At 38.9% G+C, this 20,026-nt stretch overlaps 1 protein-coding gene across 2 annotated transcripts in view; it reads right to left on the bottom strand.

Moving 5' to 3' along the window:
• Window positions 1–20,026, bottom strand: part of LOC134494217 (DNA repair-scaffolding protein-like) — a 158,026-nt gene that overhangs the window by 21,762 nt on the left and 116,238 nt on the right. For both annotated transcript variants that reach the window (XM_063299263.1, XM_063299264.1), the window contains 2 exons: window positions 16,425–16,635; window positions 7,874–8,026 (listed from right to left, as the gene is read on the bottom strand). In XM_063299263.1, the coding sequence (XP_063155333.1) occupies window positions 7,874–8,026; window positions 16,425–16,635 (364 nt within the window). The remainder of the gene's footprint in view (window positions 1–7,873; window positions 8,027–16,424; window positions 16,636–20,026) is intronic.

Raw genomic sequence — 20,026 nt, 5'->3', positions numbered from 1 at the left:
AGAGTTTATTTTTAACCAGCATTATTGGCTTATACATAAAGCTAACAGTTTGGAAAAGAAAAACTAAATGGAGCAGCATCTTACTAATCCTATACTAAGGAGGGGAGGAAACATGCAAGCTAACAGTTTTGTTAGGACTTACAGAAGCTTGTGCACATAACACCAAATCTTACCTACACTTTGAACTGGTCTACTATTTATTGAAGCACTTGAGGGGAAGTAATGCTTATTAATCGAACAAAAACTTTATAGAACAATGCTTGTTCTCATACAACTTTCGTTTGACACAAATTATACATCCTGCATTATGAAATGGTGATGACTACACAAGATTTCTTAAGACCAAAATAAAAATGTTGGAAAATGTGGTGACTATGCATTTTCTATTATACAAAGTTGGTTAGTCAAAAGCAATTTTATTTCCAGATATTCTTTTGTACAATCCTATGGACCATGGCTTCTCTGCCTCAACTTTTTTCCTCATCCACTCTGGTAAGATTTATTTGTAAATCTGCACTGATCAACCTAGTTGATAAATTCCATTAAATTCAGTAGGGTTTACTTCTGAATAGATTTGCTTAAAATTGCACTACCATATCCACTGGAATAGAGTATCTGGAAGTTAATTTAACAACTAAATAACTGAACATGTTTAAGCAACCTCCTCTCTAAGATTTGCCTTAATATATATTTATCAAACTTGATGCAGATTAATGCTGGCTGGTAATTCTGGGAGTTGTAACCTGATACACGGTGAATAATACAATAACAGAAAAATTTCAGCATTTCATTTTGATAGCATGGGGCTCCAACTCCTTTAAAAGCACAGACTCCCTTAAAGTTAAAGTTAAGGGTGGGCTTATGAATACAGGGTTGTTTGGTTTTTTTGGTATTTTACCAACAATCTGAAGAGCAGTAAAGGTAGGTTTTAATTTTCTTTTTACAATTATCTCATAATTCACATGCTTCACTACTGGTTTAAGTTTTAAACAAGAACATTTAAAGAATGTTCTGAATAATTATGTTTATACGTATTAGATCCATCAAGTTAAATGAACAATTTTCAAATAAATAAAGACATTTTCATCATTTTCATTCCAAGTTATATTATTGAGAGTTTTTTTTAAAAAACTGTTCTACACTGTCCTATTCACTGTCAGTCATAAGCATTTCACTTTTGTTTGCTACTTAGTCTTGTGGTTTTTACAGGGATGGGTAGGGCTGGTCCCAGGCAGAATGAAGCAGAAATAAGTAACCTTATGAAGTACAAGGGAAGGAAAATTGATCAGCTTGCAACTTCCTATATTTTCATGTTTAACTTTGCAAACTGACAAGATTGTTCATCATGCAAAAAAGATCTTTAAGATTGGAAACATTGGAAAGACATTTCCTCTACAGGTACAAAAACAAAGAATACAAAGCCTGAGAATGAAAGCCTAATGTAAATAATACTCAATTTTGTTATAAATTATTCTTGTTTTGTCATCAGGTTTGCACTTTCCTTTGGAAAACTACATGAAATATTGATGGGACGTTTGAGTAAACTGATTTTTGTTGTTGTTGTTTATTCGTTCAGTCGCTTCCGACTCTTCGTGACTTCATGGACCAGCCCATGCCAGAGCTTCCTGTCGGTCGTCAACACCCCCAGCTCCCCCAGGGACGAGTCCGTCACCTCTAGAATATCATCCATCCACCTTGCCCTTGGTCGGCCCCTCTTTCTTTTGCCCTCCACTCTCCCTGGCATCAGCATCTTCTCCAGGGTGTCCTGTCTTCTCATTATGTGGCCAAAGTATTTCAGTTTGGCCTTTAATATCATTCCCTCAAGTGAGCAGTCTGGCTTAATTTCCTGGAGGATGGACTGGTTTGATCTTCTAGCAGTCCAAGGCACTCTCAGAATTTTCCTCCAACACCACAGTTCAAAAGCATCTATCTTCCTTCTTTCAGCCTTCCTTATGGTCCAGCTTTCGCAGCCATATTGTCATGCGCTGCCTGCCTCTGAATAATGCTCAGACACTGGTTCGATGGATCAGGCTCTGGTTTATTCACAGCGCAGTTACAGCGTCGGAAGAAAAAAGCTGAGAGTGACAGGAGCGCGCCGGTGCGGGGTTTAAATACCCCGCGCCGGTCAGCGCCCCCTCACTCGCGGTCACGTCACCCCCCCCTTTGTCCAATACGTTGCCCTGCCGGTGGGTGAGGGGTTGTGAGGCCCCGCTGGCGTTCCGGGATCGCCCATCATCGGGTTTTCTATTCATCCGGTGATTGCTGTCAGCTGGGCGATCTCCGTTGTATTGGCGCTGATGGCTTGGGTGTGCTCCGTGATCCGTTTAGTTATTGTTTGTTGGCCGTTAGTCGTTGTGAGTTGATGGCTACTTATCTTGAGCCCCTTCTCCTGTTTCCTTGCTATTGTCATGTGTGCCATTGCGCTGATGACTTCAGCTCAACGGCACTCATGACACATATGTTATTACAGGGAACACCATTGCTTTAACTATGCGGACCTTTGTTGTCAGTGTGATGTCTCTGCTCTTAACTATGTTATCGAGATTGGTCATTGCTCTTCTCCCAAGCATTAAGCGTCTTCTGATTTCCTGACTGCAGTCAGCATCTGCAGTAATCTTCGCACCTAGAAATACAAAGTCTTTCACTGCTTCTACATTTTCTCCCTCTATTTGCCAGTTATCAATCAAGCTGGTTGCCATAATCTTGGTTTTTTTCAGGTTTAGCTGCAAGCCAGCTTTTGCACTTTCTTCTTTCACCTTCATCATAAGGCTCCTCAGTTCCTCTTCGCTTTCAGCCATCAAAGTGGTATCATCTGCATATCTGAGATTGTTAATGTTTCTTCCAGCGATTTTAACCCCAGCCTTGGATTCCTCAAGCCCAGCATGTCGCATGATGTGTTCTGTGTACGAGTTGAATAGGTAGGGTGAGAGTATACAGCCCTGCCGTACTCCTTTCCCAATCTTAAACCAGTCTGTTGTTCCGTGGTCTGTTCTTACTGTTGCTACTTGGTCGTTATACAGATTCTTCAGGAGGCAGACAAGATGAGTTGGTATCCCCATACCACTAAGAACTTGCCACAATTTGTTATGGTCCACACAGTCAAAGGCTTTAGAATAGTCAATAAAACAGAAATAGATGTTTTTCTGAAACTCCCTGGCTTTTTCCATTATCCAGCGGATATTGGCAATTTGGTCCCTAGTTCCTCTGCCTTTTCTAAACCCAGCTTGTGCATCTGGCAATTCTCGCTCCATGAATTGCTGAAGTCTACCTTGCAGGATCTTGAGCATTATCTTACTGGCATGTGAAATGAGTGCCACTGTTCGATAGTTTGAACATTCTTTCGTGTTTCCCTTTTTTGGTATGGGGATATAAGTTGATTTTTTCCAGTCTGATGGCCATTCTTGTGTTTTCCAAATTTGCTGGCATATAGCATGCATTACCTTGACAGCATCATCTTGCAAGATTTTGAACAGTTCAGCTGGGATGCCGTCGTCTCCTGCTGCTTTGTTATTAGCAATGCTTCTTAAGGCCCATTCAACCTCACTCTTCAGGATGTCTGGCTCTAGCTCACTGACCACACACCGTCAAAGCTATCACCAATATTGTTATCCTTCCTATACAGGTCTTCTGTATATTCTTGCCACCTTTTCTTGATCTCTTCTTCTTCTGTTAGGTCCTTGCCATCTTCGTTTTTGATCATACCCATTTTGGCCTGGAATTTACTTCCGATGTTTCTAATTTTCTGGAAGAGGTCTCTTGTCCTTCCTATTCTATTGTCTTCTTCCACTTCTGTGCATTGCTTGTTTAAAAATAATTCCTTGTCTCTTCTGGCTAACCTCTGGAATTTTGCATTTAATTGGGCATATCTCCCCCTATCACTGTTGCCTTTTGCTTTCCTTCTTTCTTGGGCTCCTTCTAGTGTCTCAGCAGACAGCCACTTTGCCTTCTTGGTTTTCTCTTTCTTTGGGATGTATTTTGTTGCCGCCTCCTGAACAATGTTGCGGACTTCTGTCCATAGTTCTTCCGGGACCCTATCTACTAAGTCCAATCCCTTAAATCTATTCACCTCCACCGTACATTCCATAGGAATATTAGTGAGCTCATATCTAGCTGATCTGTGGGTCTTCCCTAATTTCTTTAGTCTGATCCTAAATTGTGCAATAAGAAGTTCGTGATCGGAACTACAGTCAGCTCCAGGTCTTGTTTTTACCGACTGTAGAGATGTCGGCCACCTTTGGCTGCAAAGGATGTAGTCAATCTGATTTCGGTGTTGTCCATCTGGTGAAGTCCATGTATAAAGCTGTCTCTTAGGTTGCTGGAAGAGGGTGTTAGTTATGCAGAGTGAGTTGTCTTGGCAAAATTCTATCAGCCTGTGTCCTGCTTCGTTTTGTTCTCCCAGGCCATGCTTACCTGTAATTCCAGGTGTCATTTGACTGCCCACCTAAGCATTCCAGTCTCCTGTGATGAAAATAACATCTCTTTTAGGCGTGTTGTCCAGTAGGTGCTGCAGACCCTCATAGAACTGCTCTACTTCAGCTTCTTCAGCATCTGTGGTTGGGGCGTATATTTGGATCACTGTGATGTTAGATGGCTTGCCCTGAATTCGAATTGAGATCATTCTATCGTTTTTTGGATGGTAAAAAGCACGGCTTTAGCCACTTTACTAGTAATTATGAAGGCTACTCCATTTCTTCTGTGGTCCTCTTGTCCACAGTAGTAGATCTGGTGGTCATTTGATGTGAAGCGGCCCATTCCAGTCCATTTCAGTTCACTAACGCCCAAAATGTCTATCTTTAATCTTGACATCTCACCAATAACCACATCCAATTTGCCCTGGCTCATAGATCTTACATTCCAGGTTCCAATGGTGTGTTGATCCTTAGAACATCGGATTCGCCGTTCACCACCAGCACCGTCGGCTGCTAGCCGTCCTTTTGGCTTTGAGCTAGCTGCGTCATCACGTCTGGGGCTAGTTGAACTCATCCTCTGTTCCTCCCCAGTAGCATTTTGACCATCTTCCGACCTGGGGGTCTCATCTTCCGATGGTATACCGACATATCTCTGGTTGTACTGATCCATTGAGTTTTCACGGCAAGAATACTGGGGTGGGTTGCCATTACCTTCTCCAGGGATCGTGTTCAGTCTGACCTCTCTGTCATGACCTTCCCGTCTTGGGTGTCCCTTCACAGTTTAGCTCATGGCATCATTTAGGTGCTCAAGCTCCAGCACCACGACAAGGTAACGATCCTTTGCTGAAGAGTAAACTGATTACTTGCATTGAATGTATATATTTAGTCTGTTTATTATTTTATTTCTTACAGTTATCTGCATCATGACTATCAGAGCAGAAGAAATATAAGACATAAAGTCATTGCAGCCCTTCCCACAGGGCAGGTGATAGTAAATAATGGGGAGCTGGGGGAGAGCATGGCCCACTTGCTGAAGCACCCTATTATCTATCCCCACCTGGCTCCCTTCTGAGTGCTTCCTACTTAGCCTTGGTAGAAGGGAAGGGAGGGAATTCTGATGGAACTGGCCTGGAGTTGACTCTGCTTGTCTTCTTCATGCTTCGAGTCTTTCCCACAAACCAGAGGTGACAAATCTAAATCAATGAGCCATGAAAACCATTTATACTTTACTATTTCCTGATTCTGAAACATACAAAATATGAAAAGAAGTGCTATATGAAATAAAAGGAAAATGTTGACATCAAATTTGAATAATGATTCCCAGCTTCTACGTACAAACTTTAATGTGTTAGTGTACAAACTCTATGTGTTAGTTAATGTCCTACATGGGCTGTTAGGTCTAGTAGAATGAACATGCCAACAGTATGCATGTATGTATGTATGTATGTATTTATTTTCCAAATTTCTATCACCGTCGATCTCTCCCGAAAAGGGGAGTCTGGGCAGTTACTGTCAATAAATTGTATCTGCGCAGTTCTTAAGAAAAAAGGCATGGTAAAGATTAAATCTGAGACTGCATAAGGTAAATAGAAGCTATTATTATCAAACTACAGGGAAAGGCCAAAGACACAATTTGTGGGAGCAACTGGGATACACGCTATTATCTGCATAAACTCCCAATATCCCAAAATCATCTAGAAGCCCACAAAATCATTAATTTTTGAAGAATAATGCACAGAAATGTGTAACGAACTATATGTGGAAGAAAACTGAATGAGAAGGAAAACAGTCTCCTGCAATTTCCTTCATATTACTGCATCGAAGTCCCTCCCAACAAATTTTCATTGCTAAATGCTAACACGGTAGTCCTCCATGGTCTTTACATTTGCTTTGTTCCTGGGCTTTGAAGAGCCCTGGGAACAGAAAACCATAATCCCACCCAAATACAGCTGGTTTGAGAACTCCTTATCTCTGTTGACAAGTGGTGGTAACAGAAGCGGCAGCAATCATGGCTTTTCTTTGTAAGGTTCATGCATCCCTCTGACAGCCCAGCCCAGCAGGACCCATCTTCACAGGCCTGTTTGACCTAATCTTTCCAGAACTTAATAGCTAAGCCAACAGTATCATAACCGGCTGGTTCCCTTTGCGAGCTTCCTCTATGGTGAAGGCAAGCAAGGAGAAAGAACAATTCCTTTGCTGTCCTTTCCTCTGTCCAGCCTTGCCATAAAAGCATTTAGAATAAAGTTATCGGAAAAGGAGGAGACAGAAAAAAGGAACATAATCATCTCTCTGTGTTCTTCCCTTAATTCCTGTATATTTTAAGGATGGGAATAAATCTGATTCTCTTTCCTGTTAAATTTGAGTGAGGAATAACATCCAATATTCTTATTTCTCTTAGCAAAGGAATCCACAACCAACCATGTGATACAGGAATACTGCATAATATTGGGAGATATACCTCCTTAGCATTTTTTGTTTTTTGAGCGAAAGAATTTGAAAGTTGAGACCTCTACATGGGATACACTTAAAATAAACTAGTCTCTACTTATAGTTTGTACAATGTACCCTTCCATCCAATATCTGCTGCAAATATATGCTTTAAAAGTTTGACAAAAAAAATACCAGGATTTGAAATAATTGCCATTTTAATAATCTACCACTGTACCAGAAGTGTCCACAGAGGGGGAGACAAAACATGTGGTTGTGACATCACAACTCAAGCTCCAATATTTACATATTGGCAACTGACACTAGGTCCTTACACAAGGCTGAATTTTGTCACGATGTACATTTCATTTTTTTTTTATTACTGTATGGTTTCTACAGATGCATACCTATGCTACATTTTTAAAAAGATAAATAGCATTAATCTAATGCTCCTTTTGAGAACTTCAGGTTAAATACTATGATGAATTGCCACTGAACAGAGCAGTATGGGGGTTAATAGCAAAGTACCAATACAGTTCTCGTGTTAATTAAAAGTTGTGGTGGGAAGAGCCTCTGGAAAAAGAAATCAGAAATAACTAAGAGAATTTATTCTCAAACTATTAGAACCTGCAAAATGAATATGTACAGTGCGCCTGATTTTAATATTGCAAAACTTATATATAGTTGGATTTAATCCTCCATAAATGTAAAACTTTTATCAATCATAATATCTGCTAATTTTGCAAATAAAGCTGAACAGCCTAATAGAATATACTATTTTTTTCTCTCCAACATACACTTCTTCCTCACTGTTTTATTATTAAATGAAAACTGTCACTAAGCCACAGTCATGATGTTTACTGGAACATCTTGGGCCAGTAAGGTGTATTCTCAGCTATAACTCCTACAAATGGAAGTTATGAATTAAAGAAAAAAGAAAAGACAAGGCATATAATATGTCATAAACTCTTGGAGAATAGGCAAAAGAAAAGGTTGTAACGTTAAGATTTCAAGTAACAAAAGACTTAGGTACAAACCTCTTACAGTACAAATGGAATTGATCGGAGTAGTAGAATCCAGATCATCTAGTTTGACAGGACCAGTCAGTTCAGTGATGTCAGCACCAGCAGCCCTACACAAAAGGGGCTTGTGTAGCAAGAGAACGGTACGTTCAATGCAAATAATTTTACCTGCCAACAAAACGTTTTGATAAGTTACAGTAACAAAGAAAAAAGTGACCATGTTAATTGTCTGAGCCAATAAAGACAAATTCCCCTAAGCCTTTCATTAAGCTTGCTTTAATCTGGTTTGTTCAAATGAAGCACAAAGTCTGTTCTTGTTAACTGGCTGCCAGCATCTAACCTGGTTTTATTTAAAAAGGAGAAAAACTATCTATCAGGTTTTTGACTGCATGTTGAATTTTCTTTTATCTTTTTATGGTGTGGTGGGGTGGAGGTTATTACAAAGTTATTCACATGTTGCACTTTGCTCCCCAAAACATGGCAGCTGAATCTTTGCTCAGGGGCGTGTCACCTGGATGATTCAGTGGTTCTGGAAGCACGGCAAGGTTTGTGTTAAGTATGCCAGAGGTTTAAATCTAACAGTTAACAATGACCAAACATCTACTGATTAGCTTATATTGAACATGATTAGAACCTAATTTTATTTTTTTCAAGTAGTAGTAGGTGCAGTACTGCCGTTGATACTAGTACAATGGTGGAAACTCTATGCAGACACTTACAAGGATGATTTATCATTTAAAATAAAAGCTAGGTTTGGACTATTATATGTAGAGAAACAACTTGGATTACAGGATGGAACAGTGTTAACAATGAACATATTCTGGAAGTGGTGAGGTAAGCAGACTACAATGTAGACAATAAAAAACTTATTCTGGTATATAATTCCCTACCTTTCCTTCCCATTTACGCCACTGGACAGGATATGAAACACACGACAGACTGGCTTTGCTGGTGCACATTAAATTGATTAATTATTACATATCAGCGTGTTCTCAGCAGCCTCTTGATGTATACAATACTGCTGGTATGCTATCTAATCAATAAAGATTAAGCAGTGAAAAGCATGAAAAGTAGGATTGCTTCTTTGGCTGTGTTAACAGTCCAGTCCTATTTGGTTTCCATTCTATCCAGTCATTATAAAACTTTGTGATTCTAAGAACTAGCCTCTAAGTTTTCTTATTTTGTCCCTTCTTCTTTTTTTCTTCTGAGTCATCATCACTTTTATTTTCTAAGTCTGTTGGTAGGAACGGCCTAGTTTTAGGAAAGTCAGCTTATTTAGTAAATAAGTTACTTTTGAAGCCTTTCCACTTGTAAAGAAAGCCTGTGTATGCTAAAAAGCCCTTAATAAACAGAGGGGGCGAAAGTCACAGAAAATGAGATTTGGTTCCCTATTCTTAATGTTAATTCTTAATGTTAATGTTAGCTGAAGTACTTTGGCCACATAATGAGAAGACAGAAGAAGATCACATAATGAGAAGATGCTGATGCTAGGGAGAGTGGAAGGCAAAAGGAAGAGGGGCTGACCAAGGGCAAGATGGATAGATGATATTCTAGAGGTGACGGACTTGTCCCTGGGGGAGCTGGGGGTGTTGATGACCGACAGGAAGCTCTGGCGTGGGCTGGTCCATGAAGTCACGAAAAGTCGGAAGTGACTGAACTAATAAACAACAACAATTCTTATTGTATCTCTGTCCATGCATCAAGTATCTTTTGGGCTTGGGGCTGAAGAACAAGTCTTGGGGCTGAAGAACCCCTGTTATATTTTGCAATGTTTATGTGTGTATTAGGAGAGATTTGGAGAACAGTCCAGATGGTTCAATGAAACAGCAAAAGAGTAACTAGCAGGGGAGATCCTGTGGGAGCAGGCAGTTTGACTGCTATAAAGAAAGGAGGGCAGGCTGATGACTTTCTCACATCTCTTCAGCCTGCTGCCTAACCAAAAAATTCAGAGATGTTGAGCCCTACAACCTGAAATCCTGCTGTTTGTTGCCAGGTTACTTGCTGGTAAAACATATTATCTAGCATTTAATTTTGAATGAAAGCACTCACCTGGCATGTGACATGGGCAGCTGGCAGGAGTGCAGAACCATTTAAAATGGTCTGAGCCAGGAACCTTATGAATCTGGATAGTTTCCTCAATACACTTTGGGAACTTTCCACGTTACCTGTCAGCAACACCATCAATACCCTGGTTGATCTACGGGATACAGAAACTGCTTGATGATTGACACTATTCTTTTTAAATATTCTCTCTCCTCTGCTGCAGAAGCAATCAGCCTTGGTTTTCTAGGTAGCTGAAAATGATGAACTGGATGGGACATTAGCTGGAGCACACAGAGAAAGTCAGGATAAATCGAATTGAGTAGGGCCCATCTGAAGTATTATTTGAATTCCTATTCTGCTGGAGCAGACGCAGCAAAGATGCTTACTTTTGTGCCTCTACTGCATCTTCATAGGACAGTTGCAGCTTCTTCTTCATCAAGAAGAAAGGAGAAAGGAACAACCACTGAATTGCTAGCAAAAATGTGCATCTTTCTTTATGGACAAAGTTGATCGGATCCATCTCAACGTGGACTCCAGTGCTGGAGCATGTCACACGGACAAAATCTTGGCAATTGCTTGTCCTGCTAGTTTGCAAGGACCACATTTGCACAATTAAACTTAGGATGCTACTGGGAACTTTCCTGACCTGGTCAGATTTAACAGTGCTTATTCATACCTTATTTACATTGTATCTTGACTGCTACAACACACTCTACATCGAATTATCCTTAAAATGCATCTGAAAGTTGCTACTGGTACAAAATGGAGAAGTTGAGCAGCTAATCAGTGTGAGGTACAGGGAACATATCACACTTGGGCTGAATGCACTGGCTGCCAATTATTCACTGGACACAAAGTACTGAATTTTAAATACCTTAAAAGCCTCGATACCTAAGTGATTGTCATTCCTGGTAAAACTGTCCTGTTATTAATATATGTTAGAGGCCCATCTTTCAGGCACCTGAAAGAGGGTGTTCTGTCATTTCCAGGCCAAATAACACACTTCCTCGGGAACTGCATTTAATTCCCACTTTTTCAGCATTTAGATCATATGTAAATGCATTTATTTTATAATAAATATATTTTGTAATTTCAAGTCAGTCTTGACTCCTGATGACAAGTCCCTGCAGTTTTCTTGTCAACATTTTGGAAGTAGCTTGCCACTGCCTTATTCCTAGGGCTGAGAGAGTGACTGGCTTCATGTCTAAGGCAGGACTGGAACTTATGGTCTCCTGGTTTGTAGCCTGGTGCACTTGACCACTATACCAAACTGCTCTCCATTTCTCTTATAGAAGAGGTCATTTAAGCCAACGAGTCTAACCCCTTGATCAGTGTAGGAATCCAGATTAAAGCATTCCTGGCATATGGTGGTCTAAATCACTGTTTGAAAACATTAAGTGAAGGAGAGTCCACCCATGTAATTGGTTCCATCATCAAACATTTCCTAGTGTTAGGATTTTTTCCCCCTTTCATTCAACTGGAATCTGCCTTCCCATAACTTTGAACTCTGGAATAATAGAGAACAAGCCAAGATGAATACTACTTTAACTCCTCTCAGTCTTCTCAAGGTTAAACATTCCCAATTTCTTCACCTTCTCTTCAGAGAACCTGTCATGAGTACCGTTGAGCTGAAGACATCAGCACAACGGCACACATGACAATACCTAGGAAGCAGAGGAAGGGATTTAAGATAAGCAAAGCACGCACAACAACAGACACAGACCCCGAGAAGGGAATGACCCCGGCCGGATGACCCAGCCATCAGAACACAAAAGAGGAAGAAGGAAAGACAAAGACAGGGCGGATCACGAGGCACACCTGAAGCTGTCAGCGAAACGCAACGGAGATCGCCCAGCTGACAGCAATCACCGGCCGGAGAAAGAAACCGATTATGGGTGAAGCCCGGGGCACCAGCAGGGGCCCTGCAACCCTTCACCTACCAGCAAGGAAGCATGCAGGACTGGGGGGCGATGACACAACCCAAAGTGGGGGGGGGGCGCTGACCGGCGCGGGCTATTTAAACCCCGCACCGGCGCGCTCCCTTCACTCTCAGCTTTTTTCTCGTCAAGCACTACACTGAAATAAACCTGAACCTGCTCTTCCTTGAATCAGTGTCTGTGTTTCACTCAGTGGTAGGCAGCGCATGACAGAACCTAGTTTCTAGTTCCTTGATCATCCTTACTGTCCTTCTTTCTACCTTTTCCAGTTTCTCTGAATGCTTTTTAAGTGTGGTGCCCACAACTGGACATAATATTTGACACAACACAGAATAAAGTCAAAATATTACTGTGGAGTTCTTGTTGCTCTCTGAGCTTGTTTGCTTGTTTGCAGACATTTCATTACCCAACTAGGGTATGGTATCAAATACTTTACTGAAACCAAGATATGTTATGTCCATATCACTCCCGCTACCTATTAAGAAAGTTTCCCAATGAAAAATGAAATGCGTTTTAAAAAATTCATGATGATACTTGGTAATTACTGCATTCTTTTCAAGGTGCTTACAGATCTACTTGTTTATGATCTGCTCTATCAATCTCAGATTGACTGGTCTGTAGTTTTCTGGGTCCTCCTCCACCCTTTTTGAACATAGAGACATTTGCTCTCCTATAAACATCTTGTATTTCACCAGTTGTCCAGGATTTCTCAAAAATAATACATAAGGACTTGGTGAAACTATCACCTAGTCCCTTTAATATCCTGGGAGTAAATTCATCTGGCCCTGGAGATTTAAATTCATTCAGAGTAAAATAATATTCTCCAACCATGCTCCCATCAGTCCCAAATTACAATTCTGCCCCTTCATCCTGCTCTTCATAATTTCTTGCTGTGGGATATACTTTTTATTAGAAAAAAATGAACCCAAATAAGAGTTCACAGGCTTTGCCTTTTCTTTTGTTACTTGTTAGCAATTTGTTGTAGTAAATGAGGAACATGTAAACTAATTCACTTCTTTTGTTTTTATTTTGAAGATATCTAAACAAGCCTTTTTTTACTATTTGTAGCATCCTTCACTAGCCTCAGTACATTCTGACTTTTAGTATTTGAGATTATATCTCAGCATCAGGTTTTGTTTCCGTTAAAATCAAAAACAGCAGCTCACTTTCTCCAGTGTCCTCTTGCTTCAATTGCCTCAACAAAGCATTCTGTATTGGTTGGTATCTGGTCAAATATACCTTATCTTATTGTGGTCTATCCTTTGAAGGAGAAAGTTAGGATAGATCAAACTGAGAAAGTTGTCAGCAAGACGAGCCAGGAATTTCCTGCAAGTACCATGCTTGGCAGTGTTTGTTTCCCAGTAGATATCAGGGTAATTAAGCCCCCTATCATTATTGCTCCATGCCTCTTTGAAAGATCTGTGATTTGCTTTTGACAGGCACTATCCACATCTTCTGCTTGGTGGGAAGATGACAGTAGATACCAACAACAGTATGGCTTTTATTCATTTATCCTGTTTTAACAAATCAATGGATAAGGGTTTTAAAGAACATTAAATATATTTATAAAATCTTAAGATGATATTAAATCAACAATATATTAATTTTTATATTTATTGAATACCCAGAGAATGTTTAAGAAGGACTGGCTATTAATTTCATTATATTAGAGGTGTAAAAGGGGTGAGGCAACACCTTCTCATATTATATATTATGTCCAACTCATATTGCCTCATTTGGGTTTAATAACTCTCAGTTTGCTAGATGTATCTCAAAAGATCAACAGATTATTCTTAGATGTTGGGAAAATAATGCAAGACCAGATTTATAATCTTGGATTTCAGATCTCTATTTGCTTTCAGTTTATGAACAGGCTCTTTTTCTACATAATGGAAAGACTGATAAATGTTATTTTGTGTGCTCAAGATTTAATGATTTGTTTAAAAACTAGTCTGTATGTTTTCTTATATGCTTTATGTTTCTATTCATTTTTTAAATTTCAATTAGTTTGTTTTTATTTTTATGTTTTTTTCTTTTTGTAGATTAGATCAGATTTTTTTTTTTAAATTAGAATTCCTGCACATTTAAACCCAGATATTTTCTATACCATTGCCAAGTTTATTCACTTGGACATCTATGCTGAAATCAACACTTTTAACATATAGTGCAACTTCTCTCTTTCTATTGGTTCTATTCCTTTTCAAATAATTGTATCCTCCAACTGCTATATTTCAATGATGGGAGTAATCTTACCAGGTCTATGCTATATCTATTAAATCATATTTGACTTTCTGTACTAAGAGTTCAACCTTATTTTTATTTCCCATACTCTGGAGCATTCGTTTTTGGACAACAAACGCCATGAACTTTATGAGCCATTTGTCACTGATGGTTCTCTTTGAGGTCCCATTGTAGCAACACTCCCACTTTCTACTGTGTACAAATCTTCCAGTTAACACTATTTCATATCCAGTTGTTCACTTGCAGTACCTTCCCCCTTTTTATTTTCTGTCATGGGCCAGAAGAATGTACAGGGACACGTCCTGAGCCCCCAGACTCTTGAGCTTCCTTCTAAAATTAAGTCTGTGGTGATATAGATGTAGTAGTTCTTTTGTAGCATCATTTGCCCCCACATGAATTAGCAGGAAGGGATATTTGTCAGTTGACTTGGTCTTAGAAGTTGTCACATCCCTGAACACTGCTCTGGGCAGACAGCTCATTTCACAAACCAATACGTCCCCAACATACACACACTTCAATTCCTTATTGTGAATCACCAGCCACCATGATTCTTCTCTTTGCCTTCTTCCAGAGTATAGCTGAATTTCCTATGCCTTTCAAGGATCCATTCTTATAGCCTAATTATGGACTGGCAGAAAGTATACATTCATAAATCCAGAAAACAACTTATTTTTGTACTTGCTTATAAAAGGATTAGGGTTACAGTTACAGTCTGGCAGAAGTGATGATGTGAGTGAGTTCAAGAGTCTAGGATCTAGCAAGTTGCCCAAGTACAAGGGGGAGTTAGTCACAGTTGTAGGCTTCAGTCTGGGATCAGGAATTCACATAGCATGTACCACATACAGCTTCAAGGTAAGTCCGGCTCTTGTTTCATTGTAGAATGTTCCCTGAGTGGACCTCAGGCTCCTCAGACACAGCTGAAGCTGTAAAATCCTGAGTTTAGTAAGACCCAGCTTACATCACATATTCTCTCTTGTAAGTGGCTACTCCTTTACCTGGCATCTTTTGGCTTTCTACATACCACTATGTATGTAGTTGATTTCAGTTCCATATCCAAATCTTCTGTTTCAGGTTCAGAGGCAGCATAGCCTGCATCTGCCTCTTTTCCATTAGTGCTAGGGTTTGATTTCTTCGTTTCTGAGTTGATAGGATTATTGGTTTGTTCATCTTCTAAAGAAAATGATGTATCCAGTTAGTCCCTGACATCCACTGTCCTGTTCTGTTCTACAATGTCTCTTTTTCTTGCCCTGAACACAGAAAATATTCTACATGTCTTTCATCTGGTTGTTACCCTTGTTTAATCCTTTGTTTGACAATCTTCCTCATGAAGATTTGCTTTCACTGCAAGTTTTGGTTGTAGTATCTCCTTGATAAATCCTTATCTTCTCTCATGTGCTGAAGTATAGCCACTTGCTGCTCCAATCCTTTGAGTTTTCCTTCAAGGACTGTTAAAATGTGCATTTGCTCCAAATATATGCCATGCTATTCTTATGCAAGAATGCTACAAGCATAGCAGCTCATAACTCCTGTTATTAGGGTATCACCAGCAGAGAAGCTTACATTTTCTTGATCCTTTCTCATCTTCACAGATTAATACAGTACAAAATCTTGGATTAGAGAAAAAAACTTGGTTTGTTAGGGACTCCCCTTGAATTCTGTAGGCAAATTCCAGTTAACTCTCCTTGTTTTCTCTTAGCAAAAAGCAGTTTGTCAGTCACCCACAGTGGGCAATCAACACTTCTCAGGACATACCAGGCTTTTATTGTTAAATATTTTTAGCACCTTAGTGTTAATTTTAAACTGTGTTTTTAGTTTTTTACATTAAAAATAGCTATTCTGAGTATTAACGGTACAGAAAGGTGGGGTATAAATCAAATGAATAAACACCCAAGATTCAGTTGCATATATATTTCAAAATGGGAAAAATACTCAAATTCCTGAATGGTGATGCACATAGGGCAGCTTCATGGACTTTGCTTTCAAATGAACACATGCGTCTTCCATACTCTTAATGCCATTTTCCTCCATTTTAAGACATGTATGGAGGTGTATATTTGTTTTTAAAGACTTGGTCTATCTCCCAGAATGCAGGAATCATTATCTTATGATAGAAGCAGGTAGGTAGATTTCTCCTCCACTATGACTACAGTAAAACAGCCAGAATTAAAAGAGTTAAAAGTTAAGTTAAATTAAAATATAAAGAAATACAAACTTTCTGTAGTTTTCAGGACATTTTATTTTTGTGGGACTAAACAGATCATGCTTCATTTTGGTTTGCAATCTAGATATTAATGCAATTACACTTTGTCAAGACATAGATGTTATTAAATTGTACTAATCCTTACCATTTCCACACATAGCATCCTTGAAGAAAACAATACAGGGGGAAGTGCTCTTGAGTGCTTCCATTACTTCCACATCAATCACACATGATGAAGCAACTGAGACAGGTAGAGTTTTGGGTGTTCCAGAACTGATCTCAGACTCTCTTTGCAGCGAAAAATCAGTGACAAATAGCCAAAATTGCCTTTGGGCTGGAGAAGTGCTACCTATTCCCTAGGGTTGAAAGGAAAACAAATTAAATTAAATTAAACATTAAAATTTAAGAAAATATTTTCTAACTGGCATAAAATTAGAGACTATTAAGCAGGTGGAAACTTCAATGTAGCTAGTAGAATTTTAATCAAGATGAACAATCAATGGATCATACACCACATACAGCCCCGCTGCACCTTATATCACTGAAATTCAGAGAAAAACATGCCTAATTTTGGTGGCACAATTTTGGTCTGTTTAGAATGATTTTAAAACAGGGCTGGAAATGGTTTCTCTTCTTCTCTTACCCCATTCTTAACTGCCCAGCCAAGCCCAAAATATTGGCCAAAAAAATTGCATCCCTCTAGGTGATAACTAGAGTCACCTGATCGTTTGCAGATCTTCAGAAGGTCAGGAGGTGACTATGGTTACGCTACAGCAATATAGCAAAAAGACATCCAACTCCTGTATATGCACTGAGGTAAAATCACCGGGTTATCATCACTGCTGCCTACTGATTGCAATAAAGCAACAATGTGATACAACTAGATTTGAAGCTTAGAAAGAAAGCAAAACAGTGGATGCAGTTTCCCACTGAATGCTGTACCACATTCAAAGTTGCTATACAGGTAATCCTCACTTAACAACCATAATTGGGACCAGCAACTCTGTCACTAAGCAATGTGGTAGTTAAGTGAGACATCATGTGACCGTGATGGATTTACAACCTCACTTGCGCTATGGTTGTTAAGCAAATAACTCACAGTTATTAAGCGAGACATCACATGACTGCAATCTGTGATTTTACTGCCAACTTCTCCATTGACTCTGCTTGTTGGAAGCCAGCTGTGAAGTGCGCAAATGGCCATCATGTAACCATGAGATGCTGGGACCATTGTAAACCCCCACTGGTTGAAAAACACCCCAATTTCAATCACATGGACCACAGGGCCACTGCGACAGTCATAAGTGCAAGGACAGGATGTAAAGTTACTTTTTCAGCGATGTCGTAACTTTGAACCATCGCTAAACAGGACAGATGTTAAGCAAGGACTACCTCTACTAATTTGACTCAGCAAACCATTGCAACAAGCAAATTGGAATTATCTAAAGTCATGTAGGCAGAATAGCATCGCTATACCCATCTTAATTGTCAAGGTGAAAGTCTCCATATTGTAGGGATGACTTACATTCCTCAGATCCTTCTTTTGCAGTCCCCAGAGCCAACTCTAACTACAGGAACTGAAAATTGGTAGAATTTTGAGGTGAAAAATACCAACAAAACCTGTAAGTTCTAAAGTTCACTTTTTCTGTTAGATTTATATCTTGCTTTTCCTCCAAGAACGCAAGGCAGCATACATAGTACTCTTTTCTCCAATTTTATTCTCAGAACAATCCTTTAAGATAGGTTGAGCTGAACGATAGTGACTGGAAAAGTCATCTAGTGAAGTTCCATGGCTGAAGGTGGATTTGAACATCGGTCTCAGTCCAATTCCCTTAGAAAATTCTGAGCCTACCCACTTTGCCGCATCTTTCCACTCAGAGAAACTTCTGTCCACTAAAAAGCATTAAGTCCTCACCCCCATTATCAATAGCTTACTGTTAATTAAGGTTTAAATATAAATGTTTTCCTTATATGCACTGGTTTTCAAATAAGTCACTTGAGCATTTCATAATTACTGAGCAGTTCAAACATATGGTGTGATGCCTTTGACCTAGTTCTCTTTTGAAAATTAAAACATTATTATGTAGTTTTTCTCTGAATAAGGAAAATACCAGAAGCATTATTCCTACGCTGGGTAATGTGCTCCACTTTCTTGGTAGAAACTCTATAGGTATAAACTTGGAAGTTTTCTTCCTGGATAAATTTCGACATTTTTTCAAGGATGCATATAAACTAAATGATTCATAAAAGGTAATAGGAGAAACAAAAACATCTATTCTAGCAACATAAATATCCTGTTTGGGACAGGAAGAAAAATATTCAACAGAAGATAAAGGTCATCAAAACAAATGATCTCATAATGAAATTGCTTACCTTTTGTTGCTCCTTCCATACTCAAAAGGGTTCCAGCTTTACACTGAGAAATGTATTATTAAACTGTAAAACTAATATAAATATTGCAAGTAGCAATTCTTAAAGATACTGCAGAATCACTTCAGATTAAAATTCTGTTCAACTCTGATCATTTGTCTTTTCTGTCATCCTTGTTGAAATGCCTAAGCACACTTTCCTGAAAGTAGGCCCTCTCAGAAGTCAGAGACACGTATAGACTGCACTATTATTACATGTATGTGGTCTACAAACAGGTGTTATAAAATATCTATAAAATCAGAGTATTTAAACAGAAATACGGATGCTGTCGTTGAAATTAAAAAACAACAAGTGACTGTAAAAAGAAAAGCTCAGGATCTTTCAGGATCTCCCTTTCTTCTCAGCACTTCTGCCATAATTCACCCATTTCAACAAAACCAAAAGGCCCTTTCCAGCAGCTGGGAGGCGACTACCAGGAGTTCTATTGGCATGCATGCAGCTCTACACATACATCAATTTATCATGACATAATCTTCCTTAGCATAATAATTCAACTAGTCTTTAAAATGTCACGGTAACACTAACAGATTGCTATAGCTACCATATCTCTTCAGAATCAGTAATATTAGAGCTTTAGTCAGATAATATTTGCATTTTATTTTTTTCAAAGAACTGTATATTAATTTTATTTGTAGTCTCAAAAAAAGACTGGAAAATATGAGTGACTGAAAAAGGGTTAATAAACTGCAATGAATAATGTTTTAAATCTAGTTTTGCTGCTGTTCTCATTTCAGAATTAAATTGTTAATTCAAAGATTGAATTTTAATTATTATACTTTTTAAAGACATAAAGCAGAAACATTGGAACACTGAAATACTAACCTTTAGATTCTGACCAACAGGACTGTCAGCCAAAAAGCAAATAACAATAAGTCATTTTAAAACCATCATCTTCCTGTATGCATGTCAATTTGTTCTGAACAAAAAGGACAGAACAGACAAACAGCAGCAGGATTGAGTTATGTGGCAGTACAGTTCCCCAAGCCCAGATGGAATATATTTCCTCATTTTCCTTTCGTACCACAATACTTATTCTGGATAATAATAATAAAAAGGCAATATTTCCATTTCCCAATCCACAGAAAGAGCTGAAGAGTTTTAGTTCCACTAGCTCTCTGGAGCAGCTCTGATTTAAAAAGAAGAAGAGATTCAACTCTTAAGCATAAAATGTAGTCAGAAAAGATTATTTTTCCTGAAATAAATTAGTCTGCAAAAGAAATTTAAACTGAACCAAGGCCTTCCCCTCATATTTTATGATACAGCAGACTTGTATGAAGGACACATCCTTGCTAGCAGAGATTGAACTAGTAAACAAGT

This window comes from Candoia aspera, chromosome 3, assembly GCF_035149785.1.
Source record: "Candoia aspera isolate rCanAsp1 chromosome 3, rCanAsp1.hap2, whole genome shotgun sequence".
In the NCBI taxonomy this organism is placed as follows: Eukaryota; Metazoa; Chordata; class Lepidosauria; order Squamata; family Boidae; genus Candoia; species Candoia aspera.
Note: the sequence above shows the minus strand (reverse complement) of the source record. Positions and strands in the feature narration are given on the sequence as shown.